This window comes from Myripristis murdjan, chromosome 16 (genome assembly GCF_902150065.1).
Source record: "Myripristis murdjan chromosome 16, fMyrMur1.1, whole genome shotgun sequence".
Taxonomy (NCBI): domain Eukaryota; kingdom Metazoa; phylum Chordata; class Actinopteri; order Holocentriformes; family Holocentridae; genus Myripristis; species Myripristis murdjan.
In genome coordinates this window covers 19079088-19106369 of record NC_043995.1, presented here as the reverse complement: position 1 = coordinate 19106369, position 27282 = coordinate 19079088, and the positions used below count along the sequence as shown (strand labels likewise).

Genomic DNA, 27282 nt, shown 5'->3' with positions numbered 1-27282 from the left:
AGTGGTACTCTTTGTCCGATTAGACTATGGTTTAATGAGTTTTCATGGTTTGTTGTCTATGCCATGCTTATTCTGGATGGATTATCCTGTCTTCTGTCCTTTTTGCCCAGAGCTCTTTCCCATCATGTAACCACAGCAGGTATTAGGATCAGAGATTATGGCTGTTGGTGGTGGGAGATGAGACAAGTTGGTGGGAAGGAGGTGTGTTTGTCATGGGAGAGAGTCGACGTTCAGACATTCCCTCAAGACAGGTCAGAGAGCACAGGATGGCAAACAAACCCTTCAGAGAGAGGCTTCAGAGAGCTACAGTCTACCTACTGGAAACCTACTGTTGCAAAAGTACCAGGATGGCAAATTGCAACTACCTTCTCTTGCTGTAAAACTGTGAAACTGTGAGGTGAAAGCAGAGAAAGCAGAGACTGTCAGCTTTTGACTGTGCGTTTAAAACATGATTTGGGTTAAGGTAATGTGCTATTTACATCATCAAAGTTCATTCTTTGTCACCGACCTTTCATTTGTGATTGCTGAGCTATGACCCTTTGATACAACCAGACACTATATTATACTATACTCCCTTTATTTGTCAAGCAGGAAACGCAGCATGTTGAATCTCAGTGCTTGCCTATAAGGTGTCACTTGTAGGATGGACTGTGCACTCCACTGTGCAGCGCTCTTCTTGAGATCAAAAATTTATTTTAAAAGTAGAAGCTGTAGAAGCAGTAGAACTGATTACTGTGAACCACACTTAAACTTTCAAGCAACAAAAGTACGAAGAATCTACAGCTATCTGTCAGCTGTTCATATGTAAATGTATCTTTAATGATATAAATTTCTTAAGTTTCTACCAGTTTTACTCCAGTGTCACAACACTTGGACTACTCGTTATATTATTATGCAACTGTTCAGCATGTCGCGTTTTTGGTCCCAACCGCTAGGCAACGCCCATACACACAGGAAGAGACAAAAGATGACTAACCCTAATTGCAGCATGGTACGACGTACACTGAACATAGGGTGCATGTTTTTCTGCATCTCAATTAGCCTGACCCACTAACCATTCATTGAACAAACCATCTGGCACAAAAAGATGAGGCTTTTTCATCTGGTCATTTTTACCATGTCTCCTGGACTCAGGCCTATTTTAGTCACTTCCTCTCCACTTGGTTTGCGACATTCTCTTTCTCTGCCGAAGTGCTGACAACTTTCCACAGGCAAATGTGAGTGTGCGGTTCAGGGTCATCCACAATGACTAATCTTTACTTCAAATAGAGGAAGTCTTTCTAATTCAGCTACCACCATATGAAGCATAGACTGTCTAATTAAACTTTATTTTTCAATATACTGAACATCCTTGAGGATACAAAATCATGAATAACAATCTGTGGTCATCATTTGTGTTTTTCTTAACCCCCAGCTTTATAAGGATCTTTTGGCCGGCATGTTTCATTCTTATGTAACTGTTTATATCATGCTGCTGGTTCAAAAACAGACAAATAAAGTGGTCTCATCCGCTTGATTTCACATCCCCAGAAGATCACTGGAAGACTTTTATTCAAACTTGAACATAGTTTAACATTGAACATAACCTCACTTGTTCCAGGAACACAGATTACTACATCCAGACATCCTGTCATTAATGATCAAACTTTTCGTCATTCCTCCTTTACTCATGGCTTTATTTAAAGATATGTAGAGGAAACACGACATTTGAAAGTTAATCTGAAAAAAAAGAACAATTTGCACACAGAGAAAGAGAACGCTACTTCCACATTTTGAACTGAATAATATTTTTATACATTTAATGCAACATCTTTTCAAAGCTCAAAAGGATAAATGCCTGTTAAGTTTTAATCAAACACAAAGGGTTGAGTTTTAGAGGTACTGCTGCTATGTCGCATCCTTAAGAAAACATCAACCTGAGGAGAAACATAACTATAGTAGACTGACATAGAGAAGCTGTAGCTGTGCAGTGATCTGAATATTTATATTTGTACCAGATAACAGCTGGACAGAATAACAATTCTACATCCTGAGTGGTGATTTATCTTGTACCCCGATAAAATTGTACCCTGACATATTATTCTAAAAGAAAAACAACATGTATGTTTCCTTGGAAGAATCAAAATAGTTTAAGCTATCAAAATATTGATTTATTTTTTCATGTTCGACATGATCTACAAAAGGCTCTGCTGGAAGTCATACTCAATAAGCTGCTAGTGCTGCTCTTCTCTCTTGTAATTCCATTATTAGAAAAATATATTCTGTCAGACAGTGATAAAGAGACTTAATCAAGCATGAATGTGTGTGTGCGTGCGTGTGAGACAGTGTGTCTTTGTATATTCTAGTTAATCATGACGAACTTCCTCAGTGAGTGGTCCCAGGCAGCAGCTCGGCCTCAGAGCCAAACAGCTCCTTGTAGAGAGGAGGGAACAGAGAGTGAACAGTGAGAGGGTAACGCTGACTGAACCAGCGTAGCTTCTCCATGTGCAGACTGCACAGCGAACGCAACACCGCCATCCTCTGGTACAGCTGCAGAAAGGACAGACACATGGCGAAGTGCAGTGTGAGTGTGTGTGCGTGCACGCAGGTGAAAAAGACAACAGGACAGAGGTGGCTCCTTTCTAGATATGTTTTCCTTTTAACCATCTTTTAGCCGATCAGATGTCTAAACTGGACCCAGCTGCTCTATATTGAGACATGTACCTTGTGCAGGAGGCTGTCTTGGTTGTCTCGGTGCAGAATGTGTGTGAGGCCCAGCTCCAAGTCTCGCTGCACTCTCTGAACCCTGGCTCTATCTTCCAGACATGGCCGATCTGAAGAGAAAGACAGAGGAATAAAAGCAAATCAGTATTTTGGTTAATGTAGACTAGGGTTAAAAAATATCCAAAAGGCCCACAGCAAAAACAAAAAGAGAAAGCTGCCCAGTGAACAATTTTACATTGATTAAATGTTTAAAAGATGCCTAAATGCCTAGGGTTTAAAATGAGTTTAGTAGATGTCTGTGTTTCAGACTGTGACTTCTGAGATGTATGACAAAAAGCATAGAGTATTACCTTGTGTATATGAACTTTTCTGGTGCATTACTTGATATCAGCAGCTATTTGTGCATTACTTAAATAGGTAATACTGTATTTATTGTTTGGTCTAAAACTGCAGCACATAGCCAAAGAGAGCACAGGCTAAATGAGACCTAAAGTATAGACATAACATTTAACAGACATCTCATTCTCAGTGGGTGGATGTTTCCTGCGAAAGAGTGCTAAGCTTGAAACACACTGCTTATCGTGTATCAGGTATAGAAGCCACTGCAGTCGATTTTGTTGAGAAACTGCTGTTGATTTGTGCCTACAAAGCAGTAAATACATTTTCGCCCTCTGCACTGAAATGGGTTTCAACCCCTCTTTAAAACTGAGATTAAAATGAAGCACGAGTGAGATGCAGAAGGTTTGATCTTACCTGCATTGATCAGCACCAGAGCAGTGAACAGAGCAATCTGATGTTCAGTGAGCTTCAGAGCGCACATACCATGAGCAAAGTCAAACACTGACGCAATTAAGTCGCTACATGCTGCAAGGGGAGACAACACAGTGCTCGTTAGTTGGCACGAATAAAGCATGAAACACTGTTTGACAGAATTATGTTAATTTCACAAATGTTTCAGCACTACCTCTGACTACAAATCAAGACTAAAATGAAGTGAAATCCTCACCTAAAGACTTGAAGACTTCAGTTCCAGCAAATTTGCCGTCGAAGAAGACAGTGTTGTTTTCCGTGTTAAAGAAGTGGCTCATCCTGACCAGAACAACCTCCATGGATCCTGAGCGAAGGAGGAGACAGGAGCAGACAAGGGAGGATGAGGAAGGGAGTAAGAGTGTTTCAGATGGGGATGAAACCCCGCTGTGATCTGACGGTCCCATCTTATGAGCAACAGGTAAACTCACCAGTCTTGAGAAGTGCGATCTGGTCGTTCTGGCTGAGCACACGGAACCCTGGGATGTGCTTCGCGAACTCGACCACAAACTGCACGGCATCGGTCAGTCTGATGGCACAGTACTGCCACATCTCATCTACTGACTACAAGAGATCAGAGCAGAGAAGCAGAGAAGGTGGGAGGGCAGGACAGAGAAAAAAGACAGTGGGGTGGAAGAAAGAGAGAGGAACGGTGTTGAACATACCATTTTTCAGTCGCCTGTCAGTGTTAATCATTTAAATGTGATTACACAGAGGTGTGATCACTTAAGGGCACCAAGGAGAATGCACTGATATTTGGGAAAATAATGTCCCTTTAATTTGCTAGCTTGCCACAGTGTGTCCAAACTGTACTCTTGAATGTGTATGTGCGGTTCTGCAAGTGAATAAACAACCAATACATTGCAATTAGAAATGATTAGCCCAATCCAAATAGAAACAGTGATCACCAAAATCCAAACATCAAACTATGTTGCACCATAAACAGATATATGCCAATATTCACAATCTTAATCAGTCTATGAACTCACAAACGTTAATCTTGCATCAAACATTATAATGTTAGATATATAGGCTTGTTGGCTTTAGTATGAGCATTAGCAAGCAACAAGGAAAATTAATAATTAGGCATAGCCATATAACTTTGAATAGCCTAATGACCTGGTGATTTTTCATTGGACACACACAGTTCGGCACTGTAAGCTTTGCAAGCTAAGTGAGCTCTGAAGTGTAATGTATTCACTTGAAAAGAAAATAATCAGTGTTTTAAATGAAAAAGTTAATTATCTCAGAATTTTGGGAAAATGTTTTCATGAAAAAATAAATCTACCGTTTTTCTGAAATAATGAGATAATTATCTCAGAATTCTGAAATAATTATGTCATTACTTAAAAAAACAGAAAATTTAAATACCTGAGAATGTTTTCATGGAGTAAAAATGTTTTTCTCTGTTCTTATCTCATTAATTAAGGAGAACAGTAAAAATAAATCTTTTCGAGATAATTCTGAGATAAATATCACATGAATTCAGAAAAACAAGGCAGAAGTTCACTATCTAACAATATGCATTATGTGTCTGCAGTTACGTAGCACAGCAATCAAATCAATCGAAGGCCAAATCAAACAGGTTCAAGTTTTAGTATCCCATATGATTTGTACGCCCGGGCCATCTCTGTGGCACCACAATGCTTCAAGCTCTATTTTGTTTTGACATTATCTGGACGGCACAAAGAGGAGGACCAAGGACGAAAACAGAAAGCAGGATGCCATACTTTGCTCTGGTAGGCCTGGATCTCCTCCCTGCTGAACACCTTCCATCTGAGAGCCTGCAGCTCTTCCACTCTGTACTGGCTGGTCTCTCTGTGGGAGCGCACGATGCTGGCACACAGCTCATCTGCAAAATAAAACACTCGTAAATATTATATATCACACCCACAACAACACAGACAAGTAAGACCACTCTGCCCTTTGCTCACCTATGTTTCGCAGGGAGTGACGATAGGGATTGAAAGCATCCTCCATATGGTCAAAGGAACGAATCCCCATCAGATCAGGAGATGGCTGCCTGGAGTCAAATTCTGAGACAGGACGAGAGGGAGCAGGATGAAGTACAGAAAGAGAGGGGTGGAAAATGTGGGAGAGCAATGAAAATATAGGTCTGACAGAAGAAAATGACTTGCCATTACACCTAAGCACAGTAAAGTGCATGTGCCTCACCTCTCCCATCAGAGTGCCCGCTGCTATCCACCCTTCCCTGGGATCTGGATGTGGGAGAGATACTGGAGCCACGATAGACCATGCCTGGAGCCGGCGACTCGTTTTGGGGGGGGCATACCAGGTAAGAGTGAACATCAGCGGGGAAGGCCAGCAGCTCAGTCTCCCCGGCAAAGGAGTAAGCTGAAGGCATGGGCTGGAGGAGCTGCGGGGAGCGGTCTTGGCGGGTCTTGCTCGGGTAGGCCAAGACAGACTGGGCTTCTCCCTGGAGCTGCTGCTGCTGCTGCCGCTGGTACCTCTCCACCTCAGCGATCAGAGAGTCCCGCTGGTGTTTGGACATCCGCCCAAACTTCACCGCTGACAAGGAACGAAAAACCATGCTGTGAATCAAAGTGGAGATTGTGATGGGAGATGGTTTGTGTGTGTGTGTGTGGGTGTGTGTCTTTGCGCCTCACCATCCCGGCTCATGCCCTGTGCCAGGCATTTCTGCAGACGGCAGTGTTGGCAGCGGTTGCGGCTGGCCCGGTCAATTTGACAGTTATTTTGCCTGGAGCAGGAATACGACACAGTAGGCAGCTGGCTGCGCCGGAAAAACCCCTGAGGTGTGAGGAGGGCATGGTTAGTATTGGTAAGTTATTTAGGTGTGTGTGGGTGTGTGTGTGTTATGGTGCCACCACACCTTGCAGCCCTCGCAGGTGATGACTCCATAATGCACTCCAGAGGACTTATCACCGCAGATCTTGCATGGGATAACTTCGATCTGAGCTGCACAAACACAGAAATGCAAGCACGCGTGTTAACACTATATTCAAATATAAAAATACAGCTTTCTGTTTTTATATTCACCACACAGGTAGAGCAGAGAGAAAACTCCTTTAGCAAGGCGTGGGCAGTAATGAGCTCAAGTTTGTATTGAAAGAGTACGTGAATAAGCAAATTAAAAAAATAAGTTAGTGACAGATTAAATAATGGAAATCAATAATGGATATTGGATCTTAAGTGCTGTACTTATTCTTTAAAAAGTTGCATGCTCTGAGTAGCATTAACAAAAGTGTATGATGTTCAATTTGTCAATTATTTAAATAGATGTTACATTAATAGCACATTTGTTTGCTACAGCTTGCCGCTGTGTAAATGAAATATGCTCTCTAGGACCATGCTAACATAGATGTCATTTACCCAAACGAGTGAACTAAAGAGGTATTCCAACTGTGAGAAAATAAAGATTTGCTCAAACTCATAAGATGTACTTCCCCTTGAGCATCTATCAGCTGCACTATGACCAGAGTAAGAAGATGAACCAAAGGTATTTTCCTCTGAAACACTTCCTGCCTTAGTAATAAAGAACACAATAACATCAAATAAAATGTGGAGAGCAAGTAACGAAGATGTGGAATATTTGCAAATGGAGAAAGGCGGAGAATGTGAAGGTGTCAACCTCAGAGTCTTTTCAAGTGGTTGACTGGCTTCTCTTTCACTCTGAGTGTCCCTCTTTAATGTCATTTCTTTCTTTCTGTATTCCTCTCTATCTCGCTCACAAAGGACAGAACTGCCAGTAAGGCACTCTTCTTTCATCATTGCCAGTAATGGCCATCCCCCTCTCACCTCCCCCCGTACTCCTGATCTCTTTCTGTCTCTCACGCCCCTCTTTTCTCACCTTTGGTGGTTTGACCCTGTTGTTAAAATCAGAAGTCGTTTTATTCATTGACGCATGTAGAAAAAAAAAAACTGCCTTGGTGGCACCTGTGTATGCGATAACATCAAGGGATGTTATCACAGAGTTTTGCTTTATTTAGGCACGCATGGACCATGGATCCAGCGAAAAGGGCTGGTGCAAAACATGTAACAGAAAGTAAAAGATGCATAATGATTTAATAATTAAAAATTAAATCATGACACACACACTCAGAACATATAGCATACAGCACGATCGTCCTTTCATACATCATCTTTTTTTCATCCATGCCCACTTCAAATCTCCTCCCTCCATAAAAAGACTGAAGATTTGATTGTTTGTGCTCATGCCTTAATGTTTACATTTTCTCTGTTTCCGTGCATAACTGTGTCACATATTCTGGGCGTCTGTGTTAGTGTGTCAGTGTGTGCCCTCTTTCTTGGTGCCACAAGGATCACTTGTCGACTCCTAAGGAGGACAGCTTGTCTGTGGTAAATTAGATGAACGTCATTTTAAATGCAGACGTCGAGGTGTGCATGAATAATAAAGCTGCTCCACCATACTGGACAGCTGATAAGACAGCGGCTGTAACTATTCATGCACAAGACGTGATTTTTCAACCTCAAGATTTACCATGATAGTGATGAGAATAATTTGAAGATTTAGCAAGATACTGACAGACTGAAAGACAGTTGGTTTTTTCGGCCTACACTGGAAATGCCTTTGTCTACACCTAACCCTTTTCTACATTAAATAATATTAGTCATAAAGTGTAATGACGATATTTTGTTCTTACTATGGCTGCATTGCTGTTGGTGGTGGGGAAGACATGTAGGGAGAACATCAGTGGTCTTTTTTCTTTTTTTTTGCTGTTTCAGTTCTGATTCTCAACCTCAAACAACAGGAAATCCACCCTGACCCACAACCTTTCACTGTTCATACACACACGCACATATACACACACACACACACACCACAGAGATACCTTGCACCACTCATCCAACAACATACATACCTCATACATGACATGAGCCCTCCTAATTCTCAAACGCTCATTATTTAAAGTGGTATCATACAGAACAAAGTCAAAACTTTTTTGTATGATGCTGAAAAAAAAAAAAAAAAACTCAATCTACTGGCATCTAAGCATCTGTGAAACGGTGCACACCTTCTGCCTCTGACAGCATGAAAATGTGGCTACAGCAGAAGTTATAACATAGAAATCACCTTCATCACTGAAAGTTATTCAGCTTATTCCAGCAAGAGTGACAGAGAGACTAAAATCTTGCATAAGAACCAAATCACTTTATGTTCTTTCAAGCATTATTTTCACTTCGTCTAAGAGGGTGTGAGAGTGCCGAATAGTCAGTGAGACTGAAAAAATGTTTGAAAAACCAGACAACAGTGTGTGTAAAATGAAACCAAAATGACCGAATGTTTACAGTGACATTTAAACCATAAAACCTAAAATCTTGACCCTGAGACTGGAGGTCATACACACAGATTTTATCCAAGATCCATGTAAAATCACGTAATCCACAGAGTCCGAATTTTCTGAATTTACAGCGTCATTTGCCACCGTAAATTCCAGGGAGTGTTTTTGGCTGAACAGGGATCTCTACTTTCTGCCAGAACTCGTCCCCCTTCACCGGTCGGCCCTTCAGCAGGGCGGCGCACAGAGATAGGATGACTTGACCGAAGTGTGTAGCGCATGATTATTGTTATGATTATTTGATTGTTTATACTTCTGTGACGGTAAAACCTGGAGGTACGGCCAAAAGCGTAGCCTACAAACTACGAAACTACAAAAATTTTTTACTGTAAAAATCATTTCAAGTTGTGAGGTTACAAAGCCATAGGGCCCTATCTTGCGCCACCCGCTACCCGTTATGCCGACTGCATCATTTGCGCCTGGAGGTATGTCCGTGGGCGTGTTTCATGCGCTATCCCTAAAATTGCTATCTTGCGCACACAGTTTAGGGTAAGCGGATAGCGGGTGGTCCTGACCACCCGCTATCCGCTGTCCCTAAAGTTTGGGCTGTTAGGAGAGCGCGCCCAGGCGGCTTCAATGCGCGCCCCGACGGAGCCTCGCCACGCACACGACTGATACCGGGACGCCGCCGGAATGGAATGAGTATATTCCTCATATAGACTGTTTAGAGGAAAGACTGTTTTAACTTGGAGACTTATGCCAGCACGTTTTATTGTTTTATCATAAGCCAGCAGCTGTGCTATATTTTTTATTTTGAATGTTTTATTTGCCCAATCTACCTTGTCAATAAATTAGTTTACAAATAGTTCCACCTCTGCCTCTTGTGTGTGTGTGGTGTGACCCGGGGATTTTACTCAGTCAGTACAACCTTGTGACACGTCCACTTGGACACATGTGGTTCCACGTCCCGAATTAACTCGCCTATAATATAATATATAATATGTATATATATAAAGCCAACTTGCTTTAGCCTCAGTAGAAGCCCTGAGAAAATCTACCTCCCTCTCTCCACCGCGGGTTTAGGATTTAGGATTTAGGATAGCGCAGCCTGCCCTTAAAGGCAATGGCACCTGGCACACTGATTGGTTTAACTGGCGTAACGCCCAAAACACACCTATGCATAATATAGCGGGTAGCGGAGGTGTTTTGCGGATAGCGGGAGGTGCACAAGATAGCAACTTTTACGGGGGAACGCCTCTTCCTAAATCCTAAATCCGCAAATAGCGGGTTTAGGGAGTCTGGCGCAAGATAGGGCCCATAGAGTTTACATTCACGTATGTTTAAGCTTATGTAGGTTTACATATAGGGCAGGCTACACTGTACTGCAGTAGCTCATCATTAGGTCCATAAAAAAAAAAAGATTATTTTACAACATTGCGATATTTTGTAATCTTCAATATCTCTTGACAATCCTTAAACAGTCTTCTACAATGCATAGAAAGTGCACAGAACCTCTATACATTTATATGAAACCAACAATATGAGGCAAACCTCACAAAACTGAGGTGTCTGACAAAACATCCTGCTAAATGCTGGCGTGAGAAAACTAATATGCACACATCTCACAGTAAATGATTTTTTTTTTTTTTTAAATTTCCCAACCACTAGGTTATAAACTGTTCACTCAGTAATTAATATACTATGTGCCAATGTGCAGTGATGGAAATATTCTAGTTTGGCAGTCAAAATAAAAGCGTGCCACCTCCCACACTTCTTCCCACTTCGTGTACCAGGAGGCAGCAGCACAGATGTGGATTCATTTGCTCTCCTCACATCAGTATTTCTAATTAACACTGATTTTTTTTTTTTTTTTTTTTTGTCCTTTAAACAAAAGCAGCCTCACTACCTAAAAGAAAGCAGTCATCGTGATACAAATGGGTGACATGCTAAATGAAAACGAAGCGATTGATGGCAAGTTAAAAGCAATGTTCTCAGGCTTTTTAATGGACTTTGGTGAATAATGTGTACTTGTGTGTGGGCGTATAAAAGAACCATTTAAATTAATCTTTGTGGTATGCTTTCTATGCAAATGAGTGTGGCCTCTTCCAGGTTTACAGTGCCATCATACACATGGCTTCAGTGGTCCCATAAAGGTTTGATACAAGTAAAAATAATGCAAATATCCATTACAGTCATTCAACTTAAACCAAATTTAACACCTACGGGTCATTTTGAAATCCACCCACAGTGGCATTTTCCATCCCTGTCAACTAAACACCATTTTTTAAGATGTTTTCGTGAAATAATCTCATCCATCCAGTAATGCTTGAGGCACTTTTAGAATAATATCCATTAAAGCAATTGTGGAGACTTTTGATCACCACGTACTGCTCTGATGATTCTGGTGTTTTGGAAATGGTTGTGCAATCTTGTTGAATGTGACTTAGTGTGAGATCTGCTGACCAAAATGTTTGAGGTATATATTTCACATTACTTACTTCCTGCTGATTAGATACTATCACAATACTACATGGGTTCCTATTCAGTATGTATTGCGATTGTTAAGTATTGCATCTCTACAAGTATTGTGATTCAGTATTAAGATTTTACATTTTATTGCAATTATTGTTTGCTTTTTTTTTTTTTTTAACACTAAACCATTGTGAAAAAAATGAATCACACAGTTCTAGTCCTATTCCCAAATACAATGGATATCAAGTATTTAAGTATTTAAGCACTGAAGTATTGCAGTGCAATGTCATGATTTAGTGTGATTGTGGTTTAAAAAGAAAAAAAATAAAGTTAAAAAAAAATGAATTAAAAAAAGAATACTTAAGATAATAGATTTTTCCCCCACCCTTAATACATATGACATCTTTAAGTGACATTTCATTCAAAGTGGATGGCAGAATTGCAATGCTAGAAGAGGCCGCACTCAGTTGCAGCTCAATTCACAAGGCGGTGTATTCATGTTGGACTACCTGGCTGTCTAAGGGGTTGACTGACATCGGCCCCAGACACATAATTCACACCAGTTCATCACACACCGCTCACAACCCTGTTTTCATCAGGCCATCAGTCACCTTGAGTGTTCCTTCAGTGTGTCGCCCATCTGTACGTCACCCACTTGACGTCTGAAAACTCCAGCAACTGAGGCTCACTACTGCAAATCTGGGAAATTAAATAAGATTGTCAGCACAGTTTATTTTAAGATTAGCATGAAGCGGTGATGTTATATGCTCTTTGTCTTTAGTGCATGATACTCAGATCCCTAGTCACTGTCATGCTGATGCGGCAATAAGGTGAACAAATCAACGTGAATGGAGAGGAAAGGGTTAATCTGCAGACTGGGATTGTAACCCAGAAAGATTTCATTTTAATGGGCTTCAGCACTTCTTTCTCATGACACACTCAGGGGAATTTGTGTGTGTGTGTGTGTGTGTGTGTGTGTGTGTGTGGTTGGTTGGGTGGGGGTGGACTACACGTAGTGCCACTCTCGACTCCTCAGTGTTTCTAAAATCATCCTGTCAGCAGTCTGTTGTTTGCACTGTGAACGGACAAAAAACCTCAACTTTCCTCTGACGGAAGCTTACCTTAAGTACGTACGCATGCAAGACTGCAAACACATCTTGTACACACACACACACACACACACACACACAAACAAACATGCACAAACAAAAATGCACACAAAGTTAATAATTCATCGCAATCAGTTTTGAGATGCATTGTTATAATACGCAGAATCATTTACAGTTCAAGGTAATTTATATCTAAATGATTTGTGTGACACACCATGTCTCACCAAAGTAATATGACTTTTCCTGGTTCAAATAATATTTTGTCCCACTGCATTAATAAAAAGGAAAAGCTTCTCATGCTGATAAGATTCCCAAATATACACAGATTCACATCTTCAGTTGTAAAATCACTGTCAAGTTTGCTGCTAAAAGTTTTGTTGAAATCAGATGTGTAAATTTTATAAAATTAGATTTTAAAAAATTAGATGCTTAAAATATATATATATTTTTAAATTACACCAATTATAGGCACTTGGGCCAAAAAAGTGGTACCCACAGTGAGAGGATATTTCTACTGGTCAGTAGGTGGGAAAAAAAAAAAAAAACAAAACACACACACACACACACACACACACACACACACACACACACTATATTGCCGCTCTTTCATGATTAGCGAAGCGAAACAATGCCTAGACATGGAATGTGTGTTATTCTTACACTATTGCATTTCAGCATATAGTGAACAGTATGCAAATACATCATGCAGCTTTAAATTTGAGGTCCTGCTGTGCAGAGCCACAGAGTCTGGAAACGATTTTGATTCGCTAAAACAAAACTGCATGTTCGCGTTCATTTGCTTTATGAGAGAGTTAGCTTGATCTTGGACTTTGATCTCCTGGTGTAATTGTAAACTCTATCTGGAACAAACAAACAAACAAACAAATAAAAATCAAACCTTTTTCAAAATTACCAAGTTAAATAAAATAGCTACCAAAAATGTTACACACAAAATAACAAATGTATATATGGAAAATTTTGTGGAAAATGCCTGTTAACAAATTGGTGTAGATTCATTCCTTTTTATTTAGACATTTTAAAGTTACGTGGCCGTGCACTGTAATAAACATTTCTGTAAATGTGCCTTGTTTAGTCATGTTGGATGGTTTTTACTTGCAGTGTAATGACAACTCCAAAAGACACATAAAATACATTCACACAGGAACAGCAGAGCACATCACCTTTATAGATATATTTGATATTTATTTATATATTTACCCCCAAACACACACTCACATACTCCTTCGACAAGTATGAGCCCTATCTCACAACTGTGTATGTGCAACTTTTATGTACACTCATTCTTTGACAATCCTAAGAGTGAGAAAAACAAAACTATGTTACAACAGGGAAAAAAAAATATAAAAGCACCTGCGAAAACCAAATACCACTAAATTTACCATATTTTACTTTGAAACGCGGGCTGCGTTTGGGGGTGTTTGAAAGAGGTTATGTTTTCAGACTAGCAGATGGTATGAATCAGCCTGCCTGCTGGATTACATTTACCATATTTTGGGGGATGAATGTGTCACCTGTGATTTTGATGTGCACTTTGATGTGATGTGAACCGCTTTGACACCTTGGAAGTGTTCGTTTTACAGGCTTCTGTACCCAGAGGAACAAGGAAATCCTTTTGACAAAGAAAATGTGTCTGTGAATCTAGACAGGTCTCCCCCGAACACGACTGTGTCTGCGTGTGTGTGTGTGTGTGTGTGCGTGTATGTGTGTAAATCCCGACTGAGTCAAGTCTGAAGTAAGCCATGGTGTATTTTGCTAAACCAAATACTGAGGAACAGCTTGTAGCACAATTAGAAAAGTTACCATTTTCCACCTGTGGTGAAAACATAAAATTATAAAGTTTATTTCTGTAGCTGAATGTGTCTCCATTTTTCTCTCCTATTCCACAAACAGATGCATGAATGAGATATGCAAGCATCTAGGTGCTATCTAAAGAGACCGGCAGCTGTGTGTGTGTACGTGTGTGTGTGTGTTTGCATGTTTCTGGTATAAGGCCACAAGCAGAGAATATAACGACATATTCTCCTTCGTATTTCGTCCGTTTTTTTGGCTTCTTGCAGCCTCCCCTATGCACATCTATGTACACTCCATCTCTTTATATGTGTGTTTTTTGTTCCTTCAATTGCGAAGCACTTTGCACTTTGCTTAAGCTATAAACTTAAAGTTAATTATTATTATCAACTATTATGATTATTATTGTAACAGCACCTCATGCACTGTATTTCCTGAGCTTTGTCACCATTTTATATACAGTACAGCGCGAGTACAGCCAGCCATGTAAATGGATGGCCTGCTGCTCTGATGAATCCTTTCTCAGATAAAAGTGTAATATTCACCTTATATTGAATAGTATTTGACACTGACATGTTCTGGTGCTTAGCATTTGTTATTGATATGTTGATTAATGCTTGCTAAACAAAGAAATTTGCACTTTTCTACATCCTTGCTCGTGTCTTTTCCTTCTCTGAGGCATATTTTAATATGTCTTCTCAAAACTAATTACAGTGATAAAGCAACAGTTAATAAAGCAAGACATTGTAATTATATCAAAAGAAATTTGCTGCCAAAGATTTCAGAAGCTGTGCTTTGCATGACAGCTGATTTGTTTTTTTATAATCGCTGATTGTGGATACATGATAACTAAAACAAGGAAGACAATAAAAGCAGAAGAGCAGATAAAGCAGCCTATTTCACCAAACAATTCTGATCTTAACAATTTTACAGACTGTCAGACAAAATCCAGTCATTGTCACAACCCAAAGTGCACTGTATATGTGGGAGTGAGACAAGTGAGAAATATTTGATGCGTGATTCAAACCTGAAGTCCTTCAAAGGAAGATCAAAATTGAGTCATGCCTCAAACCAAAGAACTGAAACACACATAATGATGTGAACGAACCAAACAGCCACCCAGTGGGTTTCTCTGGGACAGCGCAATTAAGTTTCAAAACAAATAAGAAAATGTGCCAACATATTCTTACATGCATGTGCTTGGTGGCACTACAAGTGTGTGTGCTGCACAAAGTGTGTGACAGAACGAGAGCGCTGGGACAGCTTCAAAGGAAGATCAAAATTGAGTCATGCCTCAAACCAAAGAACTGAAAGACACATAATGATGTGAACGAACCAAACAGCCACCCAATGGGTTTCTCTGGTACAGCGCAATTAAGTTTCAAAACAAATAAGAAAATGTGCCAACATGTTCTTACATGTATGTGCTTGGTGGCACTACAAGTGTGTGTGCCGCACAAAGTGTGTGGCAGAACGACAGTGCACGCTCAAGTGCAAACGGAGGGAAACCATGAAATAAGCTGAAAATAAGAAAAAGCTGTGGCATTAGAGCTACACTGAACTTTATCCAGCTGTTGATGTTTTAAAGTTGAATGTCAAAAATGAAATGCAGGAACCTGAATAATGTGAGATAAAGGTTTTAATCAGCCAGCCTGATCGAGTTCAATAAAGGCACATCGCCATTCTACCGTTGAGTTTTTATGTTGCTGATGTCTCCAGTCTACAATGCACAGCTATTTCAAAATATCAACTAGACACAGCAACGTAAAACTGAGTGTGACATCCTTGCTTGTTATTGTGTCTTCTGCTTCAAGTTGGACTTGTGCAGCATCAAATCTAACAAGTCAGTCACGGCAAATAAACGTGAAGGACGTTTCTGATTCTGGCAATGCTATATCACAGAGGCAAAAAGAGAAACTATGACTTGAAAGCAATAAACGCAGGGTTAGATCTAATCAATGAAAACGGTTTGATCGCAGGGCCCTCACACCCCCAGACATGAAGAGACAGACAGACACACACCAACGCCGCCACCAAAGACCTTCATCCCTACCTCGCATCATGCTCCTTCCTCCACTTGTCTCAGAAGCTTTGTCCCACTTTCGCAAACTCACTTTTCCTCTCACTTTGTCTTCTAGCCGTCCCTCTCACACACACACGGCTTGTGCGCGTCTCGTCACCGTATTTGTCTTTGCCCTGCTTTCTTTCACACGCTGAGTTTTTCTTTTTGTTCGTCCTTTGGCAAGCTAGGTTAGGTGCTCACTGCAACATCAGCATACATGTTCAGACTTTTGAGTGTCTGTCACTGTCTCATCTTCCTCGTTTGTGTGTGTGTATCTGTGTGTGTGAGACAGAGAAAGGGGGGCTGTCCCTTGGCCTGGCTCACTCTCTCAAGGTACTTTTTCCTTAAACCTTTGTTGTTGTCCTTCACCCCCTCACTCCATACCACACTAAAAAAACAGTTTTGTCATATCTACAAGATCTTTGACTGCGCTAAAATTAAACAATTTTGCAAACGCTCAACTGCTAAAATTGTCACAACAGCACGTAAGCAAAAGAAAGCATTCAATAAACTGAAAATAAAACTAAACTCAGGGGATGAGAGATTTTATTTCCTCAACTTGCTTCAGTTGCACACTTGTGTCTTTGGACAATATTTTAAGTTTTAAAATGATTTGCTTGTGTACTGTCTAACAGGAATAGCCTTCCATTGTACCATATGTATTTTTAATTGCAACTAAAATTATTTAATCTATCAACCGTTGAATCCTTTCTTCCTCCATTCAATATCATCTTTCTCTTCACGCTCGGCTCTTTAGGTGTGGGCTTGTCTGCAACACAGTTACGGCTGCAGATCTTCAGATAAATTTCTCGGCACCTTCTCATCCTCTCGCCCATCCCTCGATCATCTCTCCATCTCTGCACCTGACTGAACCTGAACCAGAAAACAGCAGCACACTATGCTAACTTGCAAACTTACATCCAAAATGACATGTCCTCTCTCCCGGCATCTACTTCCACAAATTCCCGTTGCATTACTCACGCATGCAAAGCTTTAGAAATTTCCTAACAAAGGAATTAAGTGGTAAAGGATCATCATTACATCATTACATTTTATCATCAGACCACATAACGTGAAGCTGATAAAATGTTATGCACGCCATCTAAAAACTTGATACCGCCCGCAGGTGTGCTAAAGTTGTGGCGGAGTGTTCAAACCAAAGTAGTTAAAAAAAAAAGTAGAGATGTTATCGCTAGTATCTGCATTCAGATGCCAAAGTGCCAGTGTAGTAGTAGTAGTGGAGGGGAAAGGGGCACAGGTGCAACACAATGTGCGCCGTACAAACTGTATTGCTGATGGCCCAATAACAGAGACACCAGTGTGTGTGTGTGTGTGTTTCTGTACAGGTGCAATGTTGTATGTACACTCACTAGGGAGTTAACCACAGTGCATGCACAAATAACTTGCACAAACATAAGCGTAGTCCTATCACATACAGACACACTGGCACCAGCGCAGATACACACATTTAACACACATAGAGAATACATGTAAGAGCACTTACTCAAATGAGTCTTCTTGGACACGGCTCCTCCTGAAGCAGAGAGAGAAGAGAGTAAGACACACATTTCTGGAATCTGAACGCTAAACATCACTTTATCTTCAACTCAGATCTCTCCTCTTTTAGTAGCAGAGCACAGGGCTTAAAATCTTTAAAACAGAAAGTTGACACACACTCAGCGTCAACTCTTCCGTTGCCCTCTGTATCACAGTTTGACATTTACAAAATCAATAATTCAAATGGAAATTTGGTGGCGTTTTTGCAGATGATGTCAGAATAGGCTGAAATGTATATAAAAAAAATGGAAAGATTGTGATTCGTGAGAGTGAGAGGTCACACTGGATTATTCCTGTCGCCACCGGTGTGTGTGTAAAGTGTGTTTGTGAATCTACACTGCATGTACACATACACACACACACACACACACAGAGGAGATAACACATACTCTTGAGGAAGGTAGGTGTCTGTGAAGCAAAAGGTCTTCTTGTTTGTCTATCTGTCTGTTTGACCACAATTGTGAGAAAGTCTGAATTGCTGTGGGTGTGTGAGAATGCGTGAAGGGTCGCCTCTGAGCCAAGGGGTATATTTTTAGAGTTTTGTGTGTGTGAGAGAGACATAGAAGTGTACAGGCAGGGGAGATAAGTATCAGTGGAAGGTATAGAGCTAGCCAGTCGTTGTCTGGGGTTTAGAAGGCCTTCTGTGGTTTTCACAGCTTTGCTCTCCTCATCAAATCAGTTTTGCTTCATAAGCAGAAAGCATGGAATGAAAGCAGAGCGGTGCACACACGCACGGAAAATGTAGAGAAGATTTTCAGTGACGGCAAATGGTTACTGGCAATTCAAGGTAAAATTCAAGATAAAGTTATTATGAATGGGGAAAACTGTCAGCCATGCTCAAATAAATAAACAAGTCAAAGTTTTCTGTCATAAACACCAGCTGGGGTAGATGGAGATCAATACATTTTTAAAATCCTGCGATGGGTTTTCAATTTTGGCCCTCACGTGTATAGAACATGATTACACCAAAAACTGATCATGTCAACATCTACATCAAACAGCCTAAATCAGAAAAGGAGTGTGACTAATTGTCCCTGTTTCACAAGTCAGCTATAGAAGAACAAACAATGTCTCATCAAAACATATAAAGACTCATATTATGTTAGGTATTTTTTTTAAATCACACTTAAAGGTAAAACAATGTCAAGCAGGCAGATGGCTGCTTCAGTTATTTGAATGTCTGGTTTGGTCCTTATGAATGTTGCAAATATTAACAACAAATTAGCCACCACTACTGCTAAATGTTTTGGAGTCGTAAGGACAATCACAATGTGCTTCAAATTTTAGATAAATCATTTGACATATAGCCATGTGTTATCATTGATTTTCAGATGACTAAAAGTGATCAATTCTAAATGCAGGATGTTATAAATAGCTGTAGAGTGCTGGGTTGTGTGTGTGTGGGGGGGTGGAAACCCCACCAATATCAGCTCCTGCGCTCTGCAAGTGACAAGGCATGCACACATTTAGCAAGAAACATAAACACCTGCCACCCAGCCCAAAAAAACTCCCACCACACACATATGCAGGGCTCTGGTGATTACAGAGGCACAAACACCAACATCGCTCACAGCTCAAAGTCTCACTGACATGTCGACACTCTGACATCCACTCTGACCACTGAAGTGACAGTTGCTCTGTTACATAACGGCACTTCTGACCACTGAACCCTCTGCAGAGAGTACAGCAGGCCAAGAACTGTGCCTGGAAAGAAATAATGTCATATTCAGCAGAGAACAGACAGAAAATAACGCAACGTATTAGAGACAATAAAGCCATTTAATTCCATTTGTCAGAGATCATATCTCTCGTAATGTCAACGTGTGTGGGATGTGTGAAAAATCTTGAAAAGTGTTTGTATTTTTAGAAGTCTGTGTTGGCTGAGACAACTGTGTGTGTCAACAATGAATTATTATTAGCTATTATTATCATTATTATTATCAATAGTAGTAGTACCATAGGATTCACCAAAACAATGCTACAAACTTTGCAAGATCAATAAAAATGCAAACACTAACAAAAATTCCATGAACAAAAAATGCAGACAAATGAATAAAATATAAAGAGGCAAATGTATAGGACAGAATAAAATTAAATAAAATTTAATTAAATACCACAGTAGGACATTAATTGCCCTGATAGAGAGAGCACAATCACTCCAAGCCTTCAATACATTAGAGATATAGATAGGCAATAATCCATAACATAAGCAATAAGAAAAACTCCCTCAAAACTGAAGTCAGCCCCAAACTGCACTGACAGCCAAGTGGAAGTGAAGCTAAAATGTAATAAAATGCTGTCTCTTCCTCATCCCCATTAAGAGTCTGCCTGCAGTATTTTGGACTATCTTACTGTGATCTGTGCATCGGTGTCAATACAAATATGCACAGACTTCCAATAATGAGGGTGGCAGTTTTAAGGTGACGAAAAGACAAAGTTCTCAACATTTGCAGGAAAGCTGTATGCAGTAAACAGCATGTGTCAACATGTTTGTCCAGGCCTAGACTGGAGTTGAAAAATACTGAGATTCTGACATTCAACTGAGAGGGATTAAATGGTTATGGATTGAGAACTAACAGTACCATGGTCCCAAAAATAACAAATTCAAACATACCTGTATTCACCTCATGAGCTGTAAGAAACTAAGAGGCACGTAAAGAGACCAAAAGCTTGGGTCTACAGAGAGGTACAGCTGGATGTCACTGTCAAAGCAAAGGACGCAATTAAGTTTTCAAATTTGATGACCTAACAGCAGCATATAAAGAAAAGGAGTGAACCCAGAATAGATCCCAGAGGAACACCATGAAGTTCTGTCCCACTGGCAGGAGGAAACAACATATGTATCAGAGATGCCAACCCAGTGCTTGAGGCTATCAAGTAGAAGAGAAGGGGAAAACTTGTCACAAGCTTGAGAAGAGCTGTTTCACTGCAATGAAAAACTACATAACCTGATCAAAACACCAGTACTGATCATGAACACATCTGATTAGTTAGCTGTTGTTTTTTTCCAAAGCCGTGACAAGAATAACAGTGGATCAGGCTCTGATTTCCCACAATGTAGTTGACTTTGTCTTTGCTTTTTCAACTGCATTAGGCCAAACATAGTCAAAGAATAAAAAAATCTAATGTAAGCCTTTTATGGGTGCATTAGTGTGCATGTGTGTGAAAGTGAGACTGATCAGTGCAAGCATCTGCACAAAACGCTTCAATACTAGAACATACTCCACCTTTAATTTCCCACAGCACAGATGACTTCACCGTGACACTTTCAATTGAAATGAGGGGGAAACAGTTAATAGATTACAAAGTCACAAGGACTATAGTGTAGAAATGCAAACTACAATACAAGCTTGTTATGGCTCCATTTGTGTTTACATGTGTGGAACAGGGATTGATGAATACAAACATCTACGTGTAATACTTCAGATCTTTTTTTTTTAAATTGCACTATTGTGCTATCTCTCCCTCATATTTCAGATTGTGCTCTAATCTGATACCAAACCTCTACCAAATTCAACACTTTAATAATGCAAAATATAATAAATCCTTTAACTGACATATTTGTTCATATGTATAGGTGTATATATGCATGTAACTGACAGATACACCAATAACTAATACTGCAACCCGCCTGCACTTTTGCTCCTGTCCTCTCTCTCTCTCTCTCTGGTGTCAATCAGCTCTACCAAATCTCTGGCTCTACTGCACCAAATCACTCGGTCACTGACTCGGAAACTTATATCACTTTGTAAATAAAGTTATTTTCTTTCCTCTTCTTTTTCTGTCCTGCACTTAACTGAATCATAAATGGCATGCTCATATATAGCACATGCTTTCTTTTTTACATTGATTGAGTATAATGTTTTTTTTTTATATTCTTTTGTTTATTTATTTATTCACTTGCGTACTCATTTATTTATTTTAATGACAAATATAAGCAGGGCTTCTCTGGAAATCAGATTTTGATTTCAGAAGGGCCTCCTTACATAAATAATGGTAGATAATAATAACAAAATAATGTCATTTCTACTGGGGCAGCAGTGCAGGTTAGCTCTAGGAAACCATGTCTCTGTGTGCGTATTTAATAGAAAACATGTACCATGGGTTTCTCTGGCAGAGGGACAAGGTGTCTTATCTGAACGTGGATGGTTTTACTTTAGCCACGGAGAGGCTGTGAATAGACAATCAGCTGACCAAAAACAGTATCAGGACAAGGGCTAATCCCTGGGATTACTACAGTTTACTGCCATTCTTACCCAGTCACAGCACCTTAACCACACCCAGGTGAAAGAGATGAGGAAGGTTAACAGGGTAAAGTCGGATGAGACAGTGGAGGGAAAGAAGATAATACTGAATGAGCAGAGAGAAGAGTGTAACAGAGACAGGGGGTGTGGCGGGGGCAGACTTTGGGCAGGGGTGATCTGGTTTAGATAAAGTGAGCCGAACTCGAGTGAGAGAAAAGTGAGGAGAGAGTGATAAGGCATACTTATAGAGAGGAGAAAGACAGAGGACAAATGAAAAGCAGTAGTAGGAGAATAGTGAGTAGGTGTAGTTTCACACTGTGTGACAAAAAAGAGGCTCTGATTGCATGCCAAGAGTCACAGTAGTAGCAGTATGCCCACATACAACAAGCAAGTAGGCCTGCAGTTAAGGCGGACTTTGAACTGGCCAGGTGAAGAGATCCCTTAATTGTCTCCAGTACTTACACTCTAAGAGAGGGGGAAGTTAATTTGTAGGTAGTCAGTAAAGCCAGGTAGGAATCAGATAGATGTAATGCTTGCAACTAGCCCCCACGCTTCAGTAAGCTTAGATACAGGGGAAAACAACAACAACAAAAAACCCACTCATTGATCGATCCTCTTACCTCTTTTGATGGGGGCGTCAGCTGGGGGCACGTCGGGCTCCTCATATTCCATCACTCTCCTGTCAAAACAACGTGTGGCACTACACGCATGCAATAACACACCGCTCTCTCTTAGTCACTCACTCACACACATACACACACGCAGAAACCACAGACGAGTGCTTAGTCGGTTGGTTTGCATTACACCTGCCGCCATTTGACTCAGAAGTAGAAGGCCTAGTCTAATTTCACAAACTCGGGCTTCACACTACCTGTTGTTCTAGCGCCCAGGCCGGCGCAGGCATTTGAAAATATGCACTGCCATCTCCTCAAGAGTCCTTTAGAGCAGATTCCAAAAGTCGGCCGGCATCTTGCTCTGTGTCTGACGGCTTTCTCCAGCAGTAGACCTCCTCTTGTGTCGATATTGGCCAAATAATTCAACTGCCCCGCGGCGGAGGTATGAGAGTGCAGCTGGAGCGGCCGTCCACGGGCCGTGCGCTCCGGTTTCCCCCGCTCTCTGTGCGCCCTGACCGTCCCGGCCCGGGCAGGGGAGTTATGTCACCGACAGTTACGTAATAGCAGCGGATCGGGTTTTGCTTTGTAGTGTTCAGTTGAGAAATATAATCCCGTGTGGCTGCCACATATTTCCGCTACACTAATCAAGACAGCACAATGCATGAAAGGGAACTTCAATTCCTGCACTACTTTGGCCTTATTGTTTAATGAAAATACAGGAAAGAAAACACACAAAAAAAATCCACAACTGTGGCCTGGTGAATCTCTGGCCTCTATCTTGGAAACAACTGCACACCCAATTAAAGGGTAACTAACCAACCTGAGCTCAGTGGGGGCAGTGGAGCAGGGACTCACAACACAGGCTACATACATACATATGTGGATATAATTTCGAGGCGAGACTTTATGTTTACTATTTATGAATATTTATTTGGCCTAGGCCTACTTTATAATTTTTCAACATTGTTGGCAGAAGTCAGATAGCTGTATACGTGCATATGCAACGTTGTTTAAAAACCGATGTCTTATTATCAGTTAGGATTCATTTTGTATGTGAAACATGGGGTTTTTTTCTCCAAGTGCGTCCTGTTTACGAAAATGTTATCATCTCCTTACAATTTCTTCCTTACATTCATTACAGCACTTTTCAACTCTTACCCGGATGCCGGTCCCACGTATGCATGACATCACCGATGTCAGTCGCTTCCTCAGGCCGCTTCCTCAGTCTAACATTATATTGTTAAATAGAATTCAAAAAAGTGTATTTCACTTATTTATTCATTTTTACTTATTTATTAATTTTCCTAAATTCCCTAAACCTAATTTGGATTCAGACTGCCATATATTGAAAGGTATTAGGACACACCTCTTAATCACTGATTTCAGGTGTGTCATTCAGTGCCATTGCCACAGGTGTATAAAATTAAGCACCTAGCAATGCAGTCTGCCTTTACAAACATTTGTGAAAGAATGGCTTGTTATAAAGAGCTCACTGAATTCCAGTGTGGTACCGTAACAGTAATGTAATAGGATGCCACCATTGCAACAAGCCAGTTGTGAAATTTCTTCCCTCCTAGATTTTCCACAATCAGCTGTAAGTGGTATTATTGCAAAGTGGAAGTGTATAGGAACCACAGCAACTCAGCCACCAAGTGGCTGAGTTACAGAGTGGGGTTGCCAGGGTGCTGGGTTGCCGGGTGCTGAGGCACATAGGGTGTAAAAGTCACCAACGCTCTGCTGACTCAGTAACTGCAGAGCTCCAAACCTCCTCTGGCATTAACATCGGCACAAAGACTGTGCACTGGCAGCATCATGGCATGGGTTTCTGTGGCCGAGCAGCCGCATGCAAGCCTTACATCACCAAGCGTCGGATGGAGCTGTGTAAAGCACACTGTCACTGGACTTCTTCTTATTGAAAGCCTTTCCAGAAGAGTGGAAGCTGTTCTAGCTGCAAAGGGGGGGCCAACTCCATATTAATGCCTGTGAATTTAGAATGGGATGTAATAAAAGCTCCTGTCAGTGTAATGCAGGGGTGTCAAACTGGTGCCATGGAGGGCCAAGAGGCTGCAGGTTTTCATTCCAACCAACAACTCCACCAGGTGATTTCACTGATCACCCTACCTCCAAACAGAGAGGTGGAACTAATCAGTGAAATCACCTGGTGGAGTTGTTGGTTGAAATGAAAACCTGCAGCCTCTTGGCCCTCCATGGCACCAGTTTGACACCTGTGGTGTAATGTGTAGGTCAGGGGTGTCAAACTGGTGTCATGAAGGGCCAAGAGACTGCAGGTTTTCATTCCAACCAGGAACTCCACCAGGTGATTTCACTGATTGGTTCCTCCTCTTTGCTTGAAGATGAGGTAATCAGTGAAATCACCTGGTGGAGCCTCTCGGCCCTCCATGGCACCAGTTTGATACCCCTGGTGTAGGTGGTCCAATACTTTTGTCCATATAGTGCAGAAACCAAAATCACTTGATAAATCCTATGGCTGTTAGCACAATTAGGAAGACTACTGAGGTCAAGGAATCCAACAGTCTATACATTATATTGCAGTATCAGCTGGAGTAGACATCAAGTCAGTTTTTATAGCAAATTTAAAAACAACACCTGTTAACCAAAGGGCTTTACAAGACAATGAAACAACAATAGAAAAGGCATGACTTGACATTTGTTCTAATATGACTGACAGGCCCAACACCATGAAAACAAACTCCTCAGAAACTTGTGGGGGAAAAACAAACTCCTGGGAAACTTGTGGGGGAAACTCATACATACTGTACACATGTTCTTCAGAGTTGGATATGACTAACTTCCCCTCAGTGAATCTTCTGGGCCTGACATAAGCTTGCCATGAAATATTGTTTTTGTACATATCTTAGTAAGCCAAACGTATGGCTTCAGCTTAGAACTTCTCCGTGTGGAAAAACTAGAAAAACTATACCTTTAGGGGAAATTTGTGTATTTCATTCTGCTGTAGAATAACCACAGAATAAATTGTGATCTAAACGACAAAATACCCGAATGTAAAAATTCCGGCTGATCGGATTTTTGCGTGCTGTTGCGGAGGGTTTGTGGGACAGCACATTCGGGTGCTGATAACTCTGTGTGCTGTCATCCGAATTCGCTGGGAATTTCCTGAAGATGGATAGCAGTAGAGGGTTCTGCCCACTCCCAAGATTGCCTCAGTAATACATATGTTAGTCATCCCAATGTGTGTACATATATCACTCATCTCAATGTTTTGACAGTTTTTATTGGGAGACTAGTTTCACTTTATTTACAAATAATTCTATTTACAGACATCGCATAACATGTGTCAGGTCTTGAGAACATTACATTTGTGTCTGACAAGGACATCAGTGACAGACGATTTGAAAAATTTTCAAGTTGGATTCAGTATATGTGCAGCCGGTTTGAGAAATTGCCAAAAGTTTAGTCTGGAACTATAAAAGAACACTATTTCTAATGCAGACATGCTGTTGGGCCTGTTAAAGGAAATGTCATGAATAGGCCCTAGGCACGGCACTAACACTGAAGGACGAGGGAGCGACTGGGCCAGGCATGGTAAATTGATGCATAGCCTAGATGGCACTCAAAGCGTCAAACAAGAAAACATGGGTAACTTTTGCCAGGAAATCAGAACTAAAGGATAAATGTGCACATGTTTGTGGTGAAATGACACTTGCATGAGCCATCCTGACAACTGCCTCTCAATTCATCAGACCTCTGTGCATTTTAGGCATTGAGACAGTAGAGACTGTCAGATTGATGAGAAGGCTTTTGGAAGTTTAATTTATCTTAATTAACACTTAACATTAAAAAAAAAAAAAAAAGCCTATTCTGGGTATGCAACCAGAAACTGTGCAAAGTGGATAGCGTGCTCACATGTTTTTAAACACTAAAAGCATCTCTACCCAGCCCCCTTTCCCACTCCCTCAAAGCCGACTTGACCACATCACCCTGAAAAAAAAAAAAAAAAAAAAAAAAAAAAAACATAAATGAAAAGCCACTGATGTTCGTGTGTACTACAGCCTCTCGCCCCTTCCCCCAGTCCAGCACACACACAAAACAATTCAGAAACTACACTATCTATCTCTGAACTTCACTGAGGTTAGAGATGTGAGGGGCCCTCACAAGACCACTGTGTCCCATGCGTACTGGTAATGTGATGAGCCCTACACTCAGAAACCACACCATCAGACCAAACTGTGAGAACTGAAGTTAAAAGGTACGAGCTGAGGCTGTATCAGGATGCCAAAACACCCGTGTAAGCACAAATTTGTGATAAGCCAAATAAGCCACGCCAAAAAAAGGCAACAGTGCTTGCTAGTAATATCTAAAAAAGTCTTTTAAAATTAAAAGTGGATGGATTCTGATTTTTTTTTTTTTTTTTTGTAACAGAAAAAGTGACACTTGGATTTGAGTAATTACCACAACTCATTGAAGCACAGTGAAGGCCTACCTCTGTTTAGACAAAGCACAGTGTTAGTGTTGCAAAAGAACATTATGGACCCATGTAAAGCACATCACTCAATTTCAGCAGTAGGAATCTGCCACGGGAGTTCATTATGTCAGCCAGGTATGTTATTTATGGACAAAAATAAAAGCTTGGTGTAATAGATATAC

General features: G+C 40.8%; 1 protein-coding gene across 4 annotated transcripts; it reads right to left on the bottom strand.

Annotated features, from left to right (window-relative positions):
- Positions 1-1512: 1512 nt before the first annotated feature.
- On the bottom strand, positions 1513-23329 carry rorc (RAR-related orphan receptor C). 4 transcript variants are annotated; one of them, XM_030072398.1, is made up of 13 exons: positions 22914-23329; positions 22663-22793; positions 17746-17775; positions 6362-6447; positions 6138-6279; positions 5686-6039; positions 5445-5546; positions 5241-5362; positions 3942-4074; positions 3710-3817; positions 3457-3567; positions 2704-2813; positions 2365-2529 (listed from the first exon to the last, which is right to left on the bottom strand). In XM_030072398.1, exons 2-13 carry the CDS (start codon positions 22712-22714, stop codon positions 2365-2367), a joined length of 1515 nt encoding a protein of 504 aa, XP_029928258.1. In that variant the 5' UTR covers positions 22715-22793; positions 22914-23329. The 4 variants fall into 4 exon arrangements, with proteins under 4 accessions (XP_029928259.1, XP_029928260.1, XP_029928258.1 ...); XM_030072396.1 differs by having other exon boundaries at positions 22663-22784; XM_030072399.1 differs by having other exon boundaries at positions 1513-2529; positions 22663-23327.
- Between the last annotated feature and the right edge of the window lie 3953 nt (positions 23330-27282).

What these genes read in the sequence shown, in the direction of transcription:
- rorc (XM_030072398.1), bottom strand. Translation starts at nt 22,714, where the DNA reads ATGGAATATGAGGAGCCCGACGTGCCCCCAGCTGACGCCCCCATCAAA. An exon ending in TCCAGGCCTACCAGAGCAAA is followed by an intron (nt 4,075 to 5,240) that starts GTATGGCATCCT and finishes GATCTCTTGTAG; the next exon opens with TCAGTAGATGAGATGTGGCA. An exon ending in TGAAGTCTTCAAGTCTTTAG is followed by an intron (nt 3,568 to 3,709) that starts GTGAGGATTTCA and finishes CTCCCCTTGCAG; the next exon opens with CATGTAGCGACTTAATTGCG.